Source organism: Lolium perenne, chromosome 5, assembly GCF_019359855.2.
Source record: "Lolium perenne isolate Kyuss_39 chromosome 5, Kyuss_2.0, whole genome shotgun sequence".
Lineage (NCBI taxonomy): Eukaryota > Viridiplantae > Streptophyta > Magnoliopsida > Poales > Poaceae > Lolium > Lolium perenne.
The window spans coordinates 230,722,892-230,736,556 of record NC_067248.2 but is presented as its reverse complement, the minus strand read 5'-3'; the positions used below and the strand labels follow the sequence as shown (position 1 = coordinate 230,736,556).

Below are 13,665 nucleotides of genomic sequence, written 5' to 3'. Positions count from 1 at the left end.
CAAGGGCCACGTGAAGGTTGTTGGCGGAAGAGTGTAGTGCGGCGCAACACCAGGGATTCCGGCGCCAACGTGGAACCTGCACAACACAATCAAAATACTTTGCCCCAACTTAACAGTGAGGTTGTCAATCTCACCGGCTTGCTGTAAACAAAGGATTAAACGTATGGTGTGGAAAATGATGTTTGTTTGCGAAGAACAGTAGAGAACAATTATTGCAGTAGATTGTATTCAGATGTAAAAGAAACTGGGGTCCACAGTTCACTAGTGGTGTCTCTCCAATAAGAAATAGCATGTTAGGTGAACAAATTACAGTTGGGCAATTGACAAATAGAGAGGGCATAACAATGCACATACATATCATGATGACTACTATGAGATTTACTTAGGGCATTACGACAAAGTACATAGACCGCTATCCAGCATGCATCTATGCCTAAAAAGTCCACCTTCGGGATAGCATCCGCACCCCTTCCAGTATTAAGTTGCAAACAACAGACGATTGCATTAAGTATGGTGCGTAATGTAATCAACACAAATATCCTTAGACAAAGCATCGATGTTTTATCCCTAGTGGCAACAGCACATCCACAACATTAGAACCTTCTGTCACTGTCCCAGATTCAATGGAGGCATGAACCCACTATCGAGCATAAATACTCCCTCTTGGAGTCACAAGTATCAACTTGGCCAGAGCCTCTACTAGCAACGGAGAGCATGCAAGATCATAAACAACACATATATGATAGATTGATAATCAACTTGACATAGTATTCCATATTCATCGGATCCCAACAAACACAACATGTAGCATTACAAATAGATGATCTTGATCATGATAGGCAGCTCACAAGATCTAACATGATAGCACAATGAGGAGAAGACAACCATCTAGCTACTGCTATGGACCCAAAGTCCAAGGATGAACTACTCACACATCAGTCCGGAGGCGATCATAGTGATGAAGAGTCCTCCGGGAGATGATTCCCCTCTCCAGCAGGGTACCGGAGGCGATCTCCTGAATTCCCCCGAGATGGGATTGGAGGCGGCGGTGTCTCTGGAACTTTTTCCGTATCGTGGCTCTCGGTAATAGGGTTTTCGCGACGGAGAGTTTAAGTAGGCGGAAGGGCAGATTCGGAGGGCTGACGAGGGGTCCACACCATAGGCCGGCGCGGGCCCCTCCCTGGCCGCGCCGCCCTATGGTCTGGCCACCTCGTGGCCCCACTTCGTATGCTCTTCGGTCTTCTGGAAGCTCCGTGGAAAAATAAGACCCTGGGCGTTGATTTCGTCCAATTCCGAGAACATTTCCTTTGTAGGATTTCTGAAACCAAAAACAACAGAAAACAGGAACTGGCGCTTCGGCATCTTGTCAATAGGTTAGTGCCGGAAAATGCATAATAATGACATAAAGTGTGTATAAAACATGTGAGTATTGTCATAAAAGTAGCATGGAACATAAGAAATTATAGATACGTTTGAGACGTATCAGCCACCACCTCGGATTGCCATCCTTAAGCTCTCCTTGGACGGGAAGAACACGGCGAAGTCAGTGTTGTTGAGCTTCTGAACCCTCCACGCCCAGTCTTCCTCCACAAGATCCTTCCGCTCTGCTTCCATCTGTTCTTCTGAGAGGGAGCCCTTCTCCAGAATCAGCAGAGCAGCATTAGGAGCTGGAGGGAGTAATTCCTCCTCCGGAACATCACAGACCATGAAGCCCACGCCATCACATCCATACCCTGCCCAGTACGGCTCCACCATCTTGGAGAAGGTCGCGCACATCGCAGACAAGTGCCCCACCTTGTTGCATTAGATGCAGAAAGGTTCATCTTTGCAATCGGCCTGGATGTGCCCAGATTTACCGTAGTTGTAGCAGATGATGTGTGACCCCTCCTCGGCCACCATCTCCTTTCCACCCTGACCAGCAGTCGATGGAGCCCCACACTCACTGCCGGTGCCCTAAGAATGGCCCGCCTGAGCACGCGCCGCTTCGCGCCCTCGCAAAGACGACGGAGCAGGCTGCTGACGTCGCTGCTCTCTTCCGCTCCCTTCCCGGAAGCGCTACTCCCCATCTCACTGCCTCTGGTACTCCCGCTCGCGCTCTCGTTGCTGCCTCCTCTGCTCCTCCTGCTCACGGTCGAGCTTCTGGCGGAGATCCTGGTCGTGCCGCCAGTCCCGGGATAGCCCATGTCCGCGAAGGACCGCTTGCCTTGACGCTCTTTATCCATCCACGCACGCCGACGATGTCTCTGGCGTTGTGCTTCCTCTGCTTGCCTTTGGAAACCCGGAGCTTGTGGAGGTCTCTAGCGGCGGCCGCCAGGAAACCCTAGAGTGGGATCTAGGGTTCCGACCGGAACCCGAGCCACTTATAAGTGGTGGAGCCAAGGGCAGAACCGTCCGAAACTACTGGCAACTCCCCTTGCTCGATCTGGACCCTGGACATTTGCCCCTCACGTACGTGGCACGCATCCAGCGGCCCTCCGAAACTGACTCCCGCAGGAGAGCCCAAGATGTCAGCCAGGCCCTGCCTAGCAGGCCGTCCCACCGCTGGGCCCGTCGGCCCACCAAGTTCCTGCCCCACACACACGTCGGGAAACCCTAGGAACCTGTCCCTCTCCTCGGTCCGCGCCACCGCCCCCGCCGGCGGGAGCACCACCGCCACCTCTCCCACGAGGATTGACGCCGGGCTCACGGAGCGTTGTGCCGCCAGCACCCTAGATCCGTCGTCGTCTCTTCCCCTCCCACCCACTGGGAGAGGAGGAAACTCCAGGACGGAATCCAGGCTGGGTGGAGCAGAGCCCGCCGCCGGTGAGCCGCGAGCCAACATCGGTGCGGATGGCCCCGTGTCCTCCCAACTCACAGCAAGACCTCGGGCCCCTTCCGACGGCTGCTGCGGCCAGCCCTCAGCACGAGCAGACGCCGGCACCACCAAATCTAGCTCGCAGGAGTTCCCCGCCTCCGAGCCTTCACCACAATCCGATGTCGCCGTCGCCCAGGATAAGGCCTCCGGATCGTGGACCGTCTTCTTCCTCCCCGGGTGCGTCGCCGGAAGCGGCGGAGGCGCGGAGAGGGAGCCCTCTCCCCGTCCCCAGTGCCCCGCGAGGAGCCACGGCCGTCGCCCTTCGCGTCGCCCTGCAAGGGCACCCTTCGCCTCGTCAGACACATCCTCCCCCGTCGCCACCAGATCGTTGCCATCAATCCTTAACACCAAGTCCACCACAATCATATACGGCTGATCACTGATCTTTGTGCCCTTCTTCCATCCAGGCTTCCCATCAATCATCGGGATCTCCTCCCCTGGGATTGTTTTCAGTGCAGAGCTGTGGTTAGTAGGATTTAGTATTTTGTTTGGCCCAGATAATCATTTGCTCTTCTCTGAATTTTTTTGCCCAACATTGACAGTGAATAATTCAGAAATGGATCACCTAAAATCCAGAGCTAGCTGGATAATTCCTAGCGCTGTGTAAACTAAGAACACATGCTGAACTATTAAATTGAATCGGAAAGGTCATTGCACGGGTAGAAGAATCTAGCATCAGTAGACCATGAACGACAGTGACCCAAACCCAGTATAGGCATATCATTTTCTGAAACAGATATTTGGCTGCAAGGGCATCCTTGCGTGCCAATTCCATTCAAAAGGCGGGGTGGAGTGATCATTCTAATTCAGGAACCGGAGATGGAAAAATCAAAGGAGAGCACAAAAGTACCTTGGTCTTTGGACTGATGCGAGCCGTGGATGTAGGAATCTGGGTGTTCTGAACATGTCCTCCCCATGAGACCCCTTCTCCTTGGCTTGTCGTCCGTCTCTGCAGTGGCCTAGGGATCACCTACGACCTAGGGATGGAGCAGGGAAGCCAGGAGGGGAAGGGGCAGGGGAGGATGGCCGACGGCGTTCATCTCGTAGAGGAGAGCGATGACGAGTCGAGTTTGACAGGAGAGGCGGCACAGGAAGGAGAGCCGTAGAAGGAGATGGCGGTGGGCGGGGAGTGGATTGACCTTGGGGGAATTTGGAGTGTGTTTGCTTTTTTCCCCAACAATTGCCCTGCTTTTTTTTAGGGACCTGCTATCTTTTCTTTAGAAAAACAGGGATTTCAATACCAGGCTTCATGAGTAAAGTCTGAAAAAGAATCTTGAACTGGTAGAGGTGGTCGAGATCAAACCTCAAACTCCATATCCAAAAATCCCGAAAATCAGCACCCTCAACTCACAAATCCTGGTCGTTTCTAGCGTGAGCTCATTCTAGGCAGGGTTTGCTGACGTGGTCATTATCATTGGAGCAAGTACAATAAGTTTTAGTCAGCTGGCTATAAGGATTAAAATAGTATATTATTGCTTAGTTGGAGGAGAGAGGGGATGAGAGAGAAGGAGAGTGAGCTCTTATGCAAGAGCCAGCTCTAGCACGTGCTCCTAGGCACTTTGTGAGAGTGAAAGGTGGGCCATACATTGATAAAGTGGTACATTTTCATAGCTCACTATTATACTGTATATGTTAGCTCTAAATTGGATATAAATGACATGGCACTTGACTTATAGCCAGCAGCTGGTTACACTATTGGAATTGCTCTTAGTAGGCTACCTCGTTATGCTCATCTAATGGAAGATTTAGAACAAATACAATGCTAAGGTGTTCAACAGCAATCATGGTGTCTTTACAAGTTATTTCGACAAGATTAGAAAATAAGCTAGGTTAGGACATGTACAATGGTAGGGAAGACTGGTCTTCTCTTAGCCGGCAACATCATCTAGAGAAGACACTAAATATAAATGGTAAAATGGCATTATATCTTATTGTTATCCCTAGCAATAAATGAGAATTAGTTAAATTTTAGAAAGACATTAAATTTAAGGGAAGGCAAATAGTACAATGGAGAAAATAGCCTTCTCTTATTATATATAAGAGATCATTCCTTAGCTAAGCGAAAACAGCCATTCCTTTTTTCAATTTCTCTCCATCAACTAAGCAAAAACCCTATGTGGCAGCCGTAAAAAAAGGCTGACGTCACCCCACTGTACATGCCCTTATGGGTGTTAGCGGGTGCGAAAATTTTAGGTTATTTGATGTTGAGAGAGTAGCCTTGTAATAAGTTGCAAACTTTTACTTTCTTGTAAAACTTTTACTTAATTAGTAGATTGAAACAGATCTTTTGCCCACGTTTCAAAAGAAAAAAAAACCATCATACTCTCTCTATACCGATTTACATGGCTATTACTTATTTTGAGAAAAAAATTACTACTAATTTGGTTAATAAAATATAAAATATATATCACTAACAATATAAGATATATATAACACAAATTATACTATTGGAATCTTATTTTAAATATAAATACAATGGTATAATTTTTGTGGCACGTATTTTATTGATTAAATTTGTAATCAAACTTTTTTTCTCGAAATACGTAATTTCCCTGTGCCTACCTAAATTCAAGACTTGACACATGTGCTCACACTTTTCTAGATAATTACAGGTTTTCAACTACCTTCGCAACATGCTTACCGAGTAAAAAATTGTAAAAGTAGGAGGTGTTAAGTTTGTAAATTTTTAAAAAAATCACCTTAATTTGATGCATGTAAATTGGGATAGGGTGTGGCGCGCGTCCATAAGGGTGGATGTATACGTGTGTATTGTGTGCGTTTGTACCGTGTACAGAAAAAGAGCGCCATGTTTCTGAATTTTTTTTTTTGCTGGTATGTTTCTGAAAATCCTTGTGAAATATGAAACCAAGAACACTTTCAAAAATAGTTGCTGAATATTACACTAGAAAATTTGTGAATGAAACCGAGAAATATTTTTTACTACAAATGCGTAGTTTATTTTGTAGAAATTCAGATTCTTCAAATTAAACTATTTTTACAAGAAAAAGAAAAATGGGCAAGTAGATAAAACCTCTTTGCTAAAACCCCTCACACGCTCCCCACTCCCCCTTGTCTTCTCTTCCCTTCACACACGCCGCCTCGTCCAGACCGCCGGCGCCGCCGTCGCCTCCCACACCGCGCCGCGCCGCCGCAGGCCCGCCTCCCCTCGCCGCGCTCCCCAATCGCGAATACCCCGCGGCCCTAGCTAATCCTCTCCCCGCCTCCCCACCGCCCCTAGCGCCGCCGCCTTCAGTTCTGCCGCCCCTACTGTCTCCGGCAGCCGGAGCCCGCACCTCAACCCTGGCGCAGTAAATTTGTCTTTCCGCCATGTCTATTACCGCAGCTTCCTTCGCCGCGCCTCCCTCTTCCTCCTCCTCCTCACTGCCGCTGCTACCCAGACGGCCGTGGCGGATACTTAGGCCGGGGAGGGTCTCCCGCCGCCTGGCAGTGCGGGCGGACGTCAAGGTGATCTCTTCAGGCGACGCCTGCCGCCGCGGGCTCGCCGCAGGCATCCACAAGCTCGCTGACGCCGTCGCGGTCACCCTCGGCCCCAAAGGTATGGTGTTTCTTTGGTTGCTTCGTTCCGAGTCAGATGTGTCACTTAGTTTAGTTTTTCATAAAAGTTTTTGCTGTAGTTCTTATTTGGGTAATGTTTGCTATATTCTGTAATTTAGGAATATGGCGAGGTAGCAAATTGTCACAGATTGGTTCCATTTTGTGGCAGAATTCATGTAGAGTTTTGAATTTAGTGTTAATTTCAGTTATCAGGCTCAGGATATTTCACCAGGTGTAATTGTTTCGATATTCAGTTACTGTTGGTTCTTTTGGAGCTGTTTAGTCCGGTAGTGATATAGTTTGGACTTGTTTACATACTCCCCAGTTTTGTTGAAATATCCAAAGATGACTTCCTAATTCCTGCCTTCGAAGGAATTGTGTCTGTTCCTAAATCTGAAACTGTTATCTTAGGACCGTAACTACTATCACGCAACTGCTATGCTCTTTTGCCAACTCGATATTGAAACTCAGCGCGATGGACTGTATTTCATCTCTGTATAACATATAAACCTGCTGATGTTGTTAGCCTTCAATCCAGATTCTGCTCTTGTCAGATTGACCTAATGCACTGTTTCCTTACACGTAGGAAGTAATTGTGTTTGGCCTTCTTTTTTTTTTCGAGAAAACGCAAAGGACCTTTGCGTTTCATTTCATTGAAAAGGTAGAAGTTATTTACATCCTCCTAGGAGGCAGAGTATGGTACAAACACATGAACATCAGTGTACATCCCAGGTTTGTGGCAGCACGACCCGTAGGCCCTGAGCCCCTGCCCTAGCCCAAGCCCTAAGCTCATCCTTGATGTTTTGCAGCAAGAGTTGCAGGGAAGGTTGAGCTCCATCGAAGACGCAAGAGTTTCTGTGTTTCCAAATCATCCATGGGATCAGGAGAGTGGCGGATGCAAGCCCTTTGCGGAGGGGCGCTGGCGTGTCCTGTCTGGCGTGGTGCCACCAGTCTATGAGGCTGGGCTCGCCGTCAGGTGGTCTCGCCGTCATCCGCAGCCAGGCCAGGACCTCATGCCACGTCTGTCGGGTGAAGGGGCACTCCAGCATCAGGTGGTGCATCGACTCCGTCGCCTGGTCGCAGAGGAGGCAACGTTGGTGGTGAGGGAGGCCATGACGGGCTAGGCGCTCCGCAGTCCAACATCTGTCCATGCTTGCCAGCCAATGGAAGAATTTGACTTTGGGTGGTGCCCATGTCTTCCAAACCAATTTCCAGGAGCAGCAAGTCGTCGATCCGTGGAAGGTGGCTAGGTAGCATGAGTTGGCCGTGTAGATGCCGGAGTCCGTCCACTTCCAGACCAGCTGGTCAGGTTGGTCGTTGAGCGCGGTGTCTTGGATCATGCGCCAAAGCATGAGGTACTGTCCAATCTCATGGACTCCAAGCAGCCCCTGAATGTCTCGTGCCCAGGCATTGCCGAGAAGACCGTCTGCGACTGATCTGGCCTTGCGGCGTCTTTTTGAGACACAATTGTATAGTTGCGGCATGAGCTCTTTGATGGCCCTGCCCTGGATCCACCTGTCCTCCCAAAAAAGTGCCCGTTGGCCGTTACCGATACGCATGGTGGTCGAGGCGAAAAAGAGCGCATGCTCGTCAGCAGAGAACTGCATGTCAAGGCCACTCCATGCCCGACTGTCGTCGGTGCGGGAGAGCCAAAGCCAGCGCAGTCTGAGCGCGAGGCCGGCGCGCTCGATGTCCTGGACACCAAGGCCGCCGAGGGAGAGGGGGCGGCAGACACGCTTCCAGTTAACGTGGCAGTGTCCTCCGTTGGCGGCGGCGCGACCAGCCCAGAGGAACCCACGTTTGATCTTCTCGACCATCTGAAGGGCTTTCTTTGGTGGGGCGAATGCAAGTAATTGGTGGATGGGGATGGCGCATAGGACAGATTTCACCATTGCCAGCCGCCCGGGTTTGCTCATGAGACCGGCTTTCCAGGTTGGAAGGCGCCCGGCGATTTTGTCAATGACGGGCTGGAGCTGCGCTACAGTGGGCCTTCGTAGAGTTAGCGGGATGCCAAGGTAGGTGATCGGAAGGTCCACGACAGGGCAGCCAAGCTGTGTGAGCAGCGGCGTGGCCAGCTCTTGGCTGCAGCGAAGAAGACTTGCAGAGCTCTTGGAGAAGTTGACGTTGAGGCCGGAGGCGCGACCAAAGAGGTGTAGGATTTCCCGGACGGCGCCAAGGTCGCTGGCCGTGGGATGACAGAATAGGACGACGTCGTCGGCATGTAGAGATATGGGCGGTATGTCCCTTCTTGGGTGAAGCCGTTGTAGGATGCCCAGCTGGACAGCGTGCTTGAAGAGCCGGCCTAACACATCGACGGCAAGGACGAAGAGCTGAGGCGACAAGGGGTCGCCCTGCCGTAGCCCTCGGTGATGCCAGATGGGGGGGCCGGGCTCGCCGTTGAGAAGGATGCGCGTGCTCGCGGAAGACAGCAAAATCGACAGCCACTCGAGGAACCTATTCCCGAAGCCATAACATCGCAGGGCCTCGAAGAGGAAGGACCATGAGAGCGAGTCGAAAGCCTTTGCTAGATCGAGCTTGAGCAGGACACGCGGTTCTCCAAGCTGGTGCAGGAGCTTTGCTGACTGTCTTACTAACACGAAGTTGTCGTGGAGGCTCCGACCCGTGATGAAGGCATTCTGGTTGTTGCTAACCAGGGTGTCAAGGCGTGGGGCCAATCTGAGCGACAAGACCTTGGCGAAGATTTTCGCGACTAGGTGGATGAGACTTATAGGCCTGTAGTCCGACAAGCGGCTAGCGTCAGGACGCTTAGCAAGGAGGGTCAAGAGCGCCTGGTTGAGCTTGCTGAAACCCCGGCCTCGCTGATCGAAGAGCTGCTGAAAGACAGCGACAAAATCCTCCCTGACCGTGGGCCAACAGGCTCGGACGAACTCGGCAGTGAAGCCGTCCGGGCCGGGTGCTTTTCTGGCCGGCAGTCTTTTAATCGCGTTCCAGATTTCGTCCGTGCCAAAGGGCGCCTCAAGCTCCTGCAGATCATGTGCCTCGATAAGCTGGGAGAGATCCAGGGTGTGTTCTCTAGCGACTGCGGTGCCAAGGAGGGCGTCAAAGTGCTGGAACGCGGCCTCGGCCATGTCGGTGTGGTCGGTCAGGACTCGATCGTCCGTGGCGATGCTGAAGATCCTGTTTTTCTGCCTCCTATATGTGCACTGGCGGTGATAGAACGATGTGTTCGCGTCTCCGTCCTTTAGGTTGGCGATCCGAGCGCGTTGGCGGGCAATGGTGCGATCAAGGGAGGCTAGGCCGAGGTAGGAGACCTTGAGCTGCTTGCGCAGTTGGCTTTCATGGGCAGTCAGGTGTCTGCTCTCCTGCGCCTTGTCGAAGCGGGAGATGAGCTCGCGGGAAATCGCCTTGGCCTTCTTGCTCTTGTTAAATCTGTTTTTGTTCATTGGCATAGATGCTTTTCATGCTGTTTGGATCATATGTGCCTGAAAATTTTGTTTGATTGTCTTGTAGTGCTATTGATTGTTGAAAACATAAAGGTTTGCTGCAGGGAGGAATGTCGTGATTGACCAAGATGATGTTCCTAAAGTAATTAATGATGGTGTCACGATCGCCAAGGCTATAGAATTACCAAATGCAATTGAGAATGCAGGCGCAATGCTACTACAAGAGGCAAGGTCTTCAATAGTCTTATGATCGTTCATTTGTTAATATAGCTTGTTATAATTCACTGGAAACTTGTCAAGCAGATCGCATCCAAGACAAACAGTACTGTCGGCGATGGAACCACAACAGCGATTATTTTGGCTCGCGAAATAATGAGCCTTGGGTTATTGGCTGTTGCCAACGGTGCTAACCCAGTTGCTTTGAGAAAGGGCATTGACAAAGCTGTTCATGAACTGATTGTGATCTTGAAGGAAAAATGTATCCCTGTGATTACAAAGGAGGACATAAAAGGTAATCTTCATCTCCTGGGAAGTCCCATATCTTCGATGGAAAAATGCCAAAGAATAAGAATGAATAAGCGACTCCTGGTCTTTGTCTGGCATCTGCAAATCAGTTTAGGATAGCTAGGCTAAATGTTATGCATATTGAGATGGAACTAAGTAATAAAGTGATAACTGAAATCAACAAGTGGTCTTAAAACAATAGACAATTATCCTACTGCGTAATTTTATAATGCAAAATTATTTATAGGTATAAGCTGTACATAAAGGAAAAGTAAAAAGAAAAACAACAGGATTATAGATGATGTTGTATCCAGTCCTTAAAAGCTTGTGAGCGTTTCTTCTTTGCCCTATGGATAATCATGTTAAGATCTTTGGCATTCTGCTTCCACCTTTGTATGGAAGGCATAAATTTTTTTAAATTCAGATTATTTTTTGACATCCTTATATGCCAACAACTCATGATAATGATGTCCATGGCAAAAGGTTTTTCAATGGCACATTTAGCAAACTCGGTAGTCTCATCTATGAAAGAAATATCACACATTTTTCCAAGTGCAATAATGTGCCAATAATCTTGGGCAAAAAGCTGTTCCAGAACAAGTGCAGTTGGGTTTCCTCTGTCTGTTCCTGGCATTTTTTTTAACTGAGCATATGTGTTGATTTCCTCTGGTGAGATTAGTCATGTTGTTTGAATTTCTATTTTCAGCCGTAGCTTCAATATCAGCTGGCAATGATGAATATGTTGGTGATCTAATTGCTGATGCATTGGAGAAGATAGGTCCTGATGGAATAATCAAAATCGAGTCCTCATCTTCGATATATACTACAGTTGAGGTGCAAGAAGGAATGAAGGTACATCTATATTCAATTTAGTTCACTTTCCCAACAAAGTAACAGTGTTAAAGTGTCTGACAGCCTGTTACACGACAGAATAAATATAGTGGCAAGCTCAGAAGAACATAACCATTTAATGTTTATCTTTCTGATCCTGCAGATAGACAAGGGTTATATCTCACCTCATTTTATCACAAATCCAGACAAAGCAATTGTTGAATTTGAAAATGCTAGAGTGCTTTTAACTGATCAACGGGTGAACGAAATCCAAGAGATACTTCCTTTGCTGGAGAAAACCACCCAATTGAGTGTCCCTTTGTTGATTATTGCCGAGGATGTTTCACATACTGTCTACTCGACTCTGGTTCTTAACAAACTGAATGGTTTGCTAAATGTTGCGGTTGTCAAATGTCCTGGTCTGGGAGATGAAAAGAAGGCTATTCTGCAAGATATAGCCATTATGACAGGTGAACTTGTAGACTTGGTATTGCAAAACTTTGTACCTTGAAGTAGTATGCTGCTAGCGTTATTTCATTAAATTTCAGATTTCGTATTGTTTCTGAAAAGCAATTTCCATCAACTTTTCATCAGTTGCACTGTTATGGCATCCCCCTCTAATGAAATGTTAAGATGAGCCTTTTCATGGACGTAGATGTTCTTTACATCTTACAGTACTGTTGTGTGGCTTCATAAGGACTATGCTTCGTTTTCCATTTTGTGTGGTGTATTGTTTTGATATTGTCCAGCTCTATTAGTGTCTGACTACAGCCTAAGTATTTTTCTTCAATTAAGCAGGTGCAGATTTCTTTGTCAGTGATCTTGGTTGGGGGCTTCAAGCAATTACTTCTGATCAGCTTGGTATGGCTCAGAAGATAACTATCACGAGTGAATCTACAACTATAATTGCACATCCCTCTATGAGACCAGAGATTGAGGCCAGGATCATGCAATTAAAGAAAGATGTACAGGAGACAACAAGTTCCTATCTAAAAGAAAGGTTTTCTGCAAGAATTGCTAAGCTTTCAAGAGGTGTTGCAGTTATCAAGGTGTGTCTCAGTAAACCTCATCCCAATGGCTCTTCATACTGAATGATGGATTTGAACTTGCAGAAATCATCCCAGTAGCCTTACATAGGTTTTAGGATAATAAATTTCGTAACGCAGAAATCATTTTAGTTGTGGTATAAAGTTCCTCATTTTGAAAGAATTTTGAGTTTTTGACTATTATTCAGGTCGGAGCAGCCACGGAAGCTGAACTTGAGGATAGGAAATTGAGAGCGGAGGATGCAAAGAATGCAACTTTTGCAGCCATTAGCGAAGGCATAACACCTGGTGGTGGAGTAACATATGTTCGATTATCAAAGCATATTCCCAGTATCATGGATCTTGTGGATGACCCAGAAGAGAAGATTGGTGTTAATATTGTGGGCAAGGTAGGCTATCCATGCATTTTACTCCTACATCTTCTTGGCAGATGGTCTGTTGCTCAATCTTTGCATTCGCTGCTGATAGTAAGGTGGCCACTTCTGCCAACCTACGCATCACATAACTTGGATAATTTGCTAAACCGATCTGTTATGTTAACCGACCAGCATGAATAATCATTTATGCAAGTGCAAATGAAGATGCATCATAGCATTCGAAGTTTTTTTTCTATGTCTGCAAAAAGTACATTTAGTCCGGAGAGTAGGCTTTTGCCTCGGCGTGGTTGTAAGACTAAAACTATATTTATAACTTCTCCTTAGTTAATGAATTAAGGCAAATCTTTGAGATCTTTGAATTGCTGTTCCAGGCACTCCTTGTCCCTGCTATGACGATAGCTCGCAATGCTGGTGCAGATGGTTCGGCCATTGTAGAGAAGATTCTAGAAAGCGAGTTTCGAGTTGGGTACAATGCGATGACGGACAGGTTCGAAGACCTCGTTGATGCTGGTGTGGTTGATCCATGCAAGGTTGCAAGATGCGTGCTCCAGAACTCTGCTTCTATTGCTGGGTTGATTCTGATGACCCAGGCTATGATGTTTGACAAAGTAAAGAAGAAAAAGTCGCCCATTCCTGAGATTCCAGGCCTCCCACCCTTACAGATAAACCAAAATGCTTAATTAGGTCCGCACAATTGTTATCATGTTACCAAAGAATGTTCCATGATGCGAAGTTCATTCTGGTCCCACTGTGGATGTTTGGATGAGCTGAGCTAAGAACAGACAGTGGGCAGTGGGCCCTTTAAGTACATCATTGGCGACAACTTCTCTCGTGAGTAACACTAGCGAATGTATTTTTGTTCTTATGGTTCTGAAGGGTAGGTCCAAGGTTGTCAGGGTGGGTTTGGTTGGGTACGTAACTGTAATAGGCTAGCTCTGCTCTGTCTCTATGTAGTTGTGTATTTCATGTTCCCTCTTTGTAGTTGTCTTAGGTGCAGTGTTATCATATCTGCACAATTTTGTAACATGACCTATAATACAATGACTGCACAGTTATGTTGATTTCCTTGGGGTTAAGAAGTCAACTTTTATGAG

The 13,665-nt window shown here is 47.8% G+C and overlaps 2 protein-coding genes across 3 annotated transcripts; one reads left to right on the top strand and one right to left on the bottom strand.

The window, feature by feature from the left end:
* Positions 1–882: 882 nt before the first annotated feature.
* On the bottom strand, positions 883–3,902 carry LOC127302197 (uncharacterized). The gene is made up of 2 exons (XM_051332601.2): positions 3,705–3,902; positions 883–3,291 (listed from the first exon to the last, which is right to left on the bottom strand). The coding sequence occupies exons 1-2, from the start codon at positions 3,769–3,771 to the stop codon at positions 2,333–2,335; spliced, it is 1,026 nt and encodes a 341-aa protein (XP_051188561.1). The 5' UTR covers positions 3,772–3,902; the 3' UTR covers positions 883–2,332.
* Positions 3,903–5,908: 2,006 nt separating this feature from the next.
* Positions 5,909–13,632, top strand: LOC127302196 (ruBisCO large subunit-binding protein subunit alpha). 2 transcript variants are annotated; one of them, XM_051332598.2, is made up of 8 exons: positions 5,909–6,410; positions 9,918–10,039; positions 10,117–10,324; positions 11,024–11,169; positions 11,312–11,618; positions 11,947–12,197; positions 12,383–12,583; positions 12,943–13,632. In XM_051332598.2, the coding sequence occupies exons 1-8, from the start codon at positions 6,182–6,184 to the stop codon at positions 13,249–13,251; spliced, it is 1,773 nt and encodes a 590-aa protein (XP_051188558.1). In that variant the 5' UTR covers positions 5,909–6,181; the 3' UTR covers positions 13,252–13,632. The 2 variants fall into 2 exon arrangements, with proteins under 2 accessions (XP_051188558.1, XP_051188560.1); XM_051332600.2 differs by having other exon boundaries at positions 6,277–6,410; positions 9,907–10,039.
* The last annotated feature ends 33 nt before the right edge of the window (positions 13,633–13,665 follow it).

What these genes read in the sequence shown, in the direction of transcription:
- LOC127302196 (XM_051332598.2), top strand. Translation starts at nt 6,182, where the DNA reads ATGTCTATTACCGCAGCTTCCTTCGCCGCGCCTCCCTCTTCCTCCTCC. An exon ending in GGTCACCCTCGGCCCCAAAG is followed by an intron (nt 6,411 to 9,917) that starts GTATGGTGTTTC and finishes GGTTTGCTGCAG; the next exon opens with GGAGGAATGTCGTGATTGAC. An exon ending in GAGGTGTTGCAGTTATCAAG is followed by an intron (nt 12,198 to 12,382) that starts GTGTGTCTCAGT and finishes ACTATTATTCAG; the next exon opens with GTCGGAGCAGCCACGGAAGC.
- LOC127302197 (XM_051332601.2), bottom strand. Translation starts at nt 3,771, where the DNA reads ATGGGGAGGACATGTTCAGAACACCCAGATTCCTACATCCACGGCTCG. An exon ending in GCATCAGTCCAAAGACCAAG is followed by an intron (nt 3,292 to 3,704) that starts GTACTTTTGTGC and finishes AAACAATCCCAG; the next exon opens with GGGAGGAGATCCCGATGATT.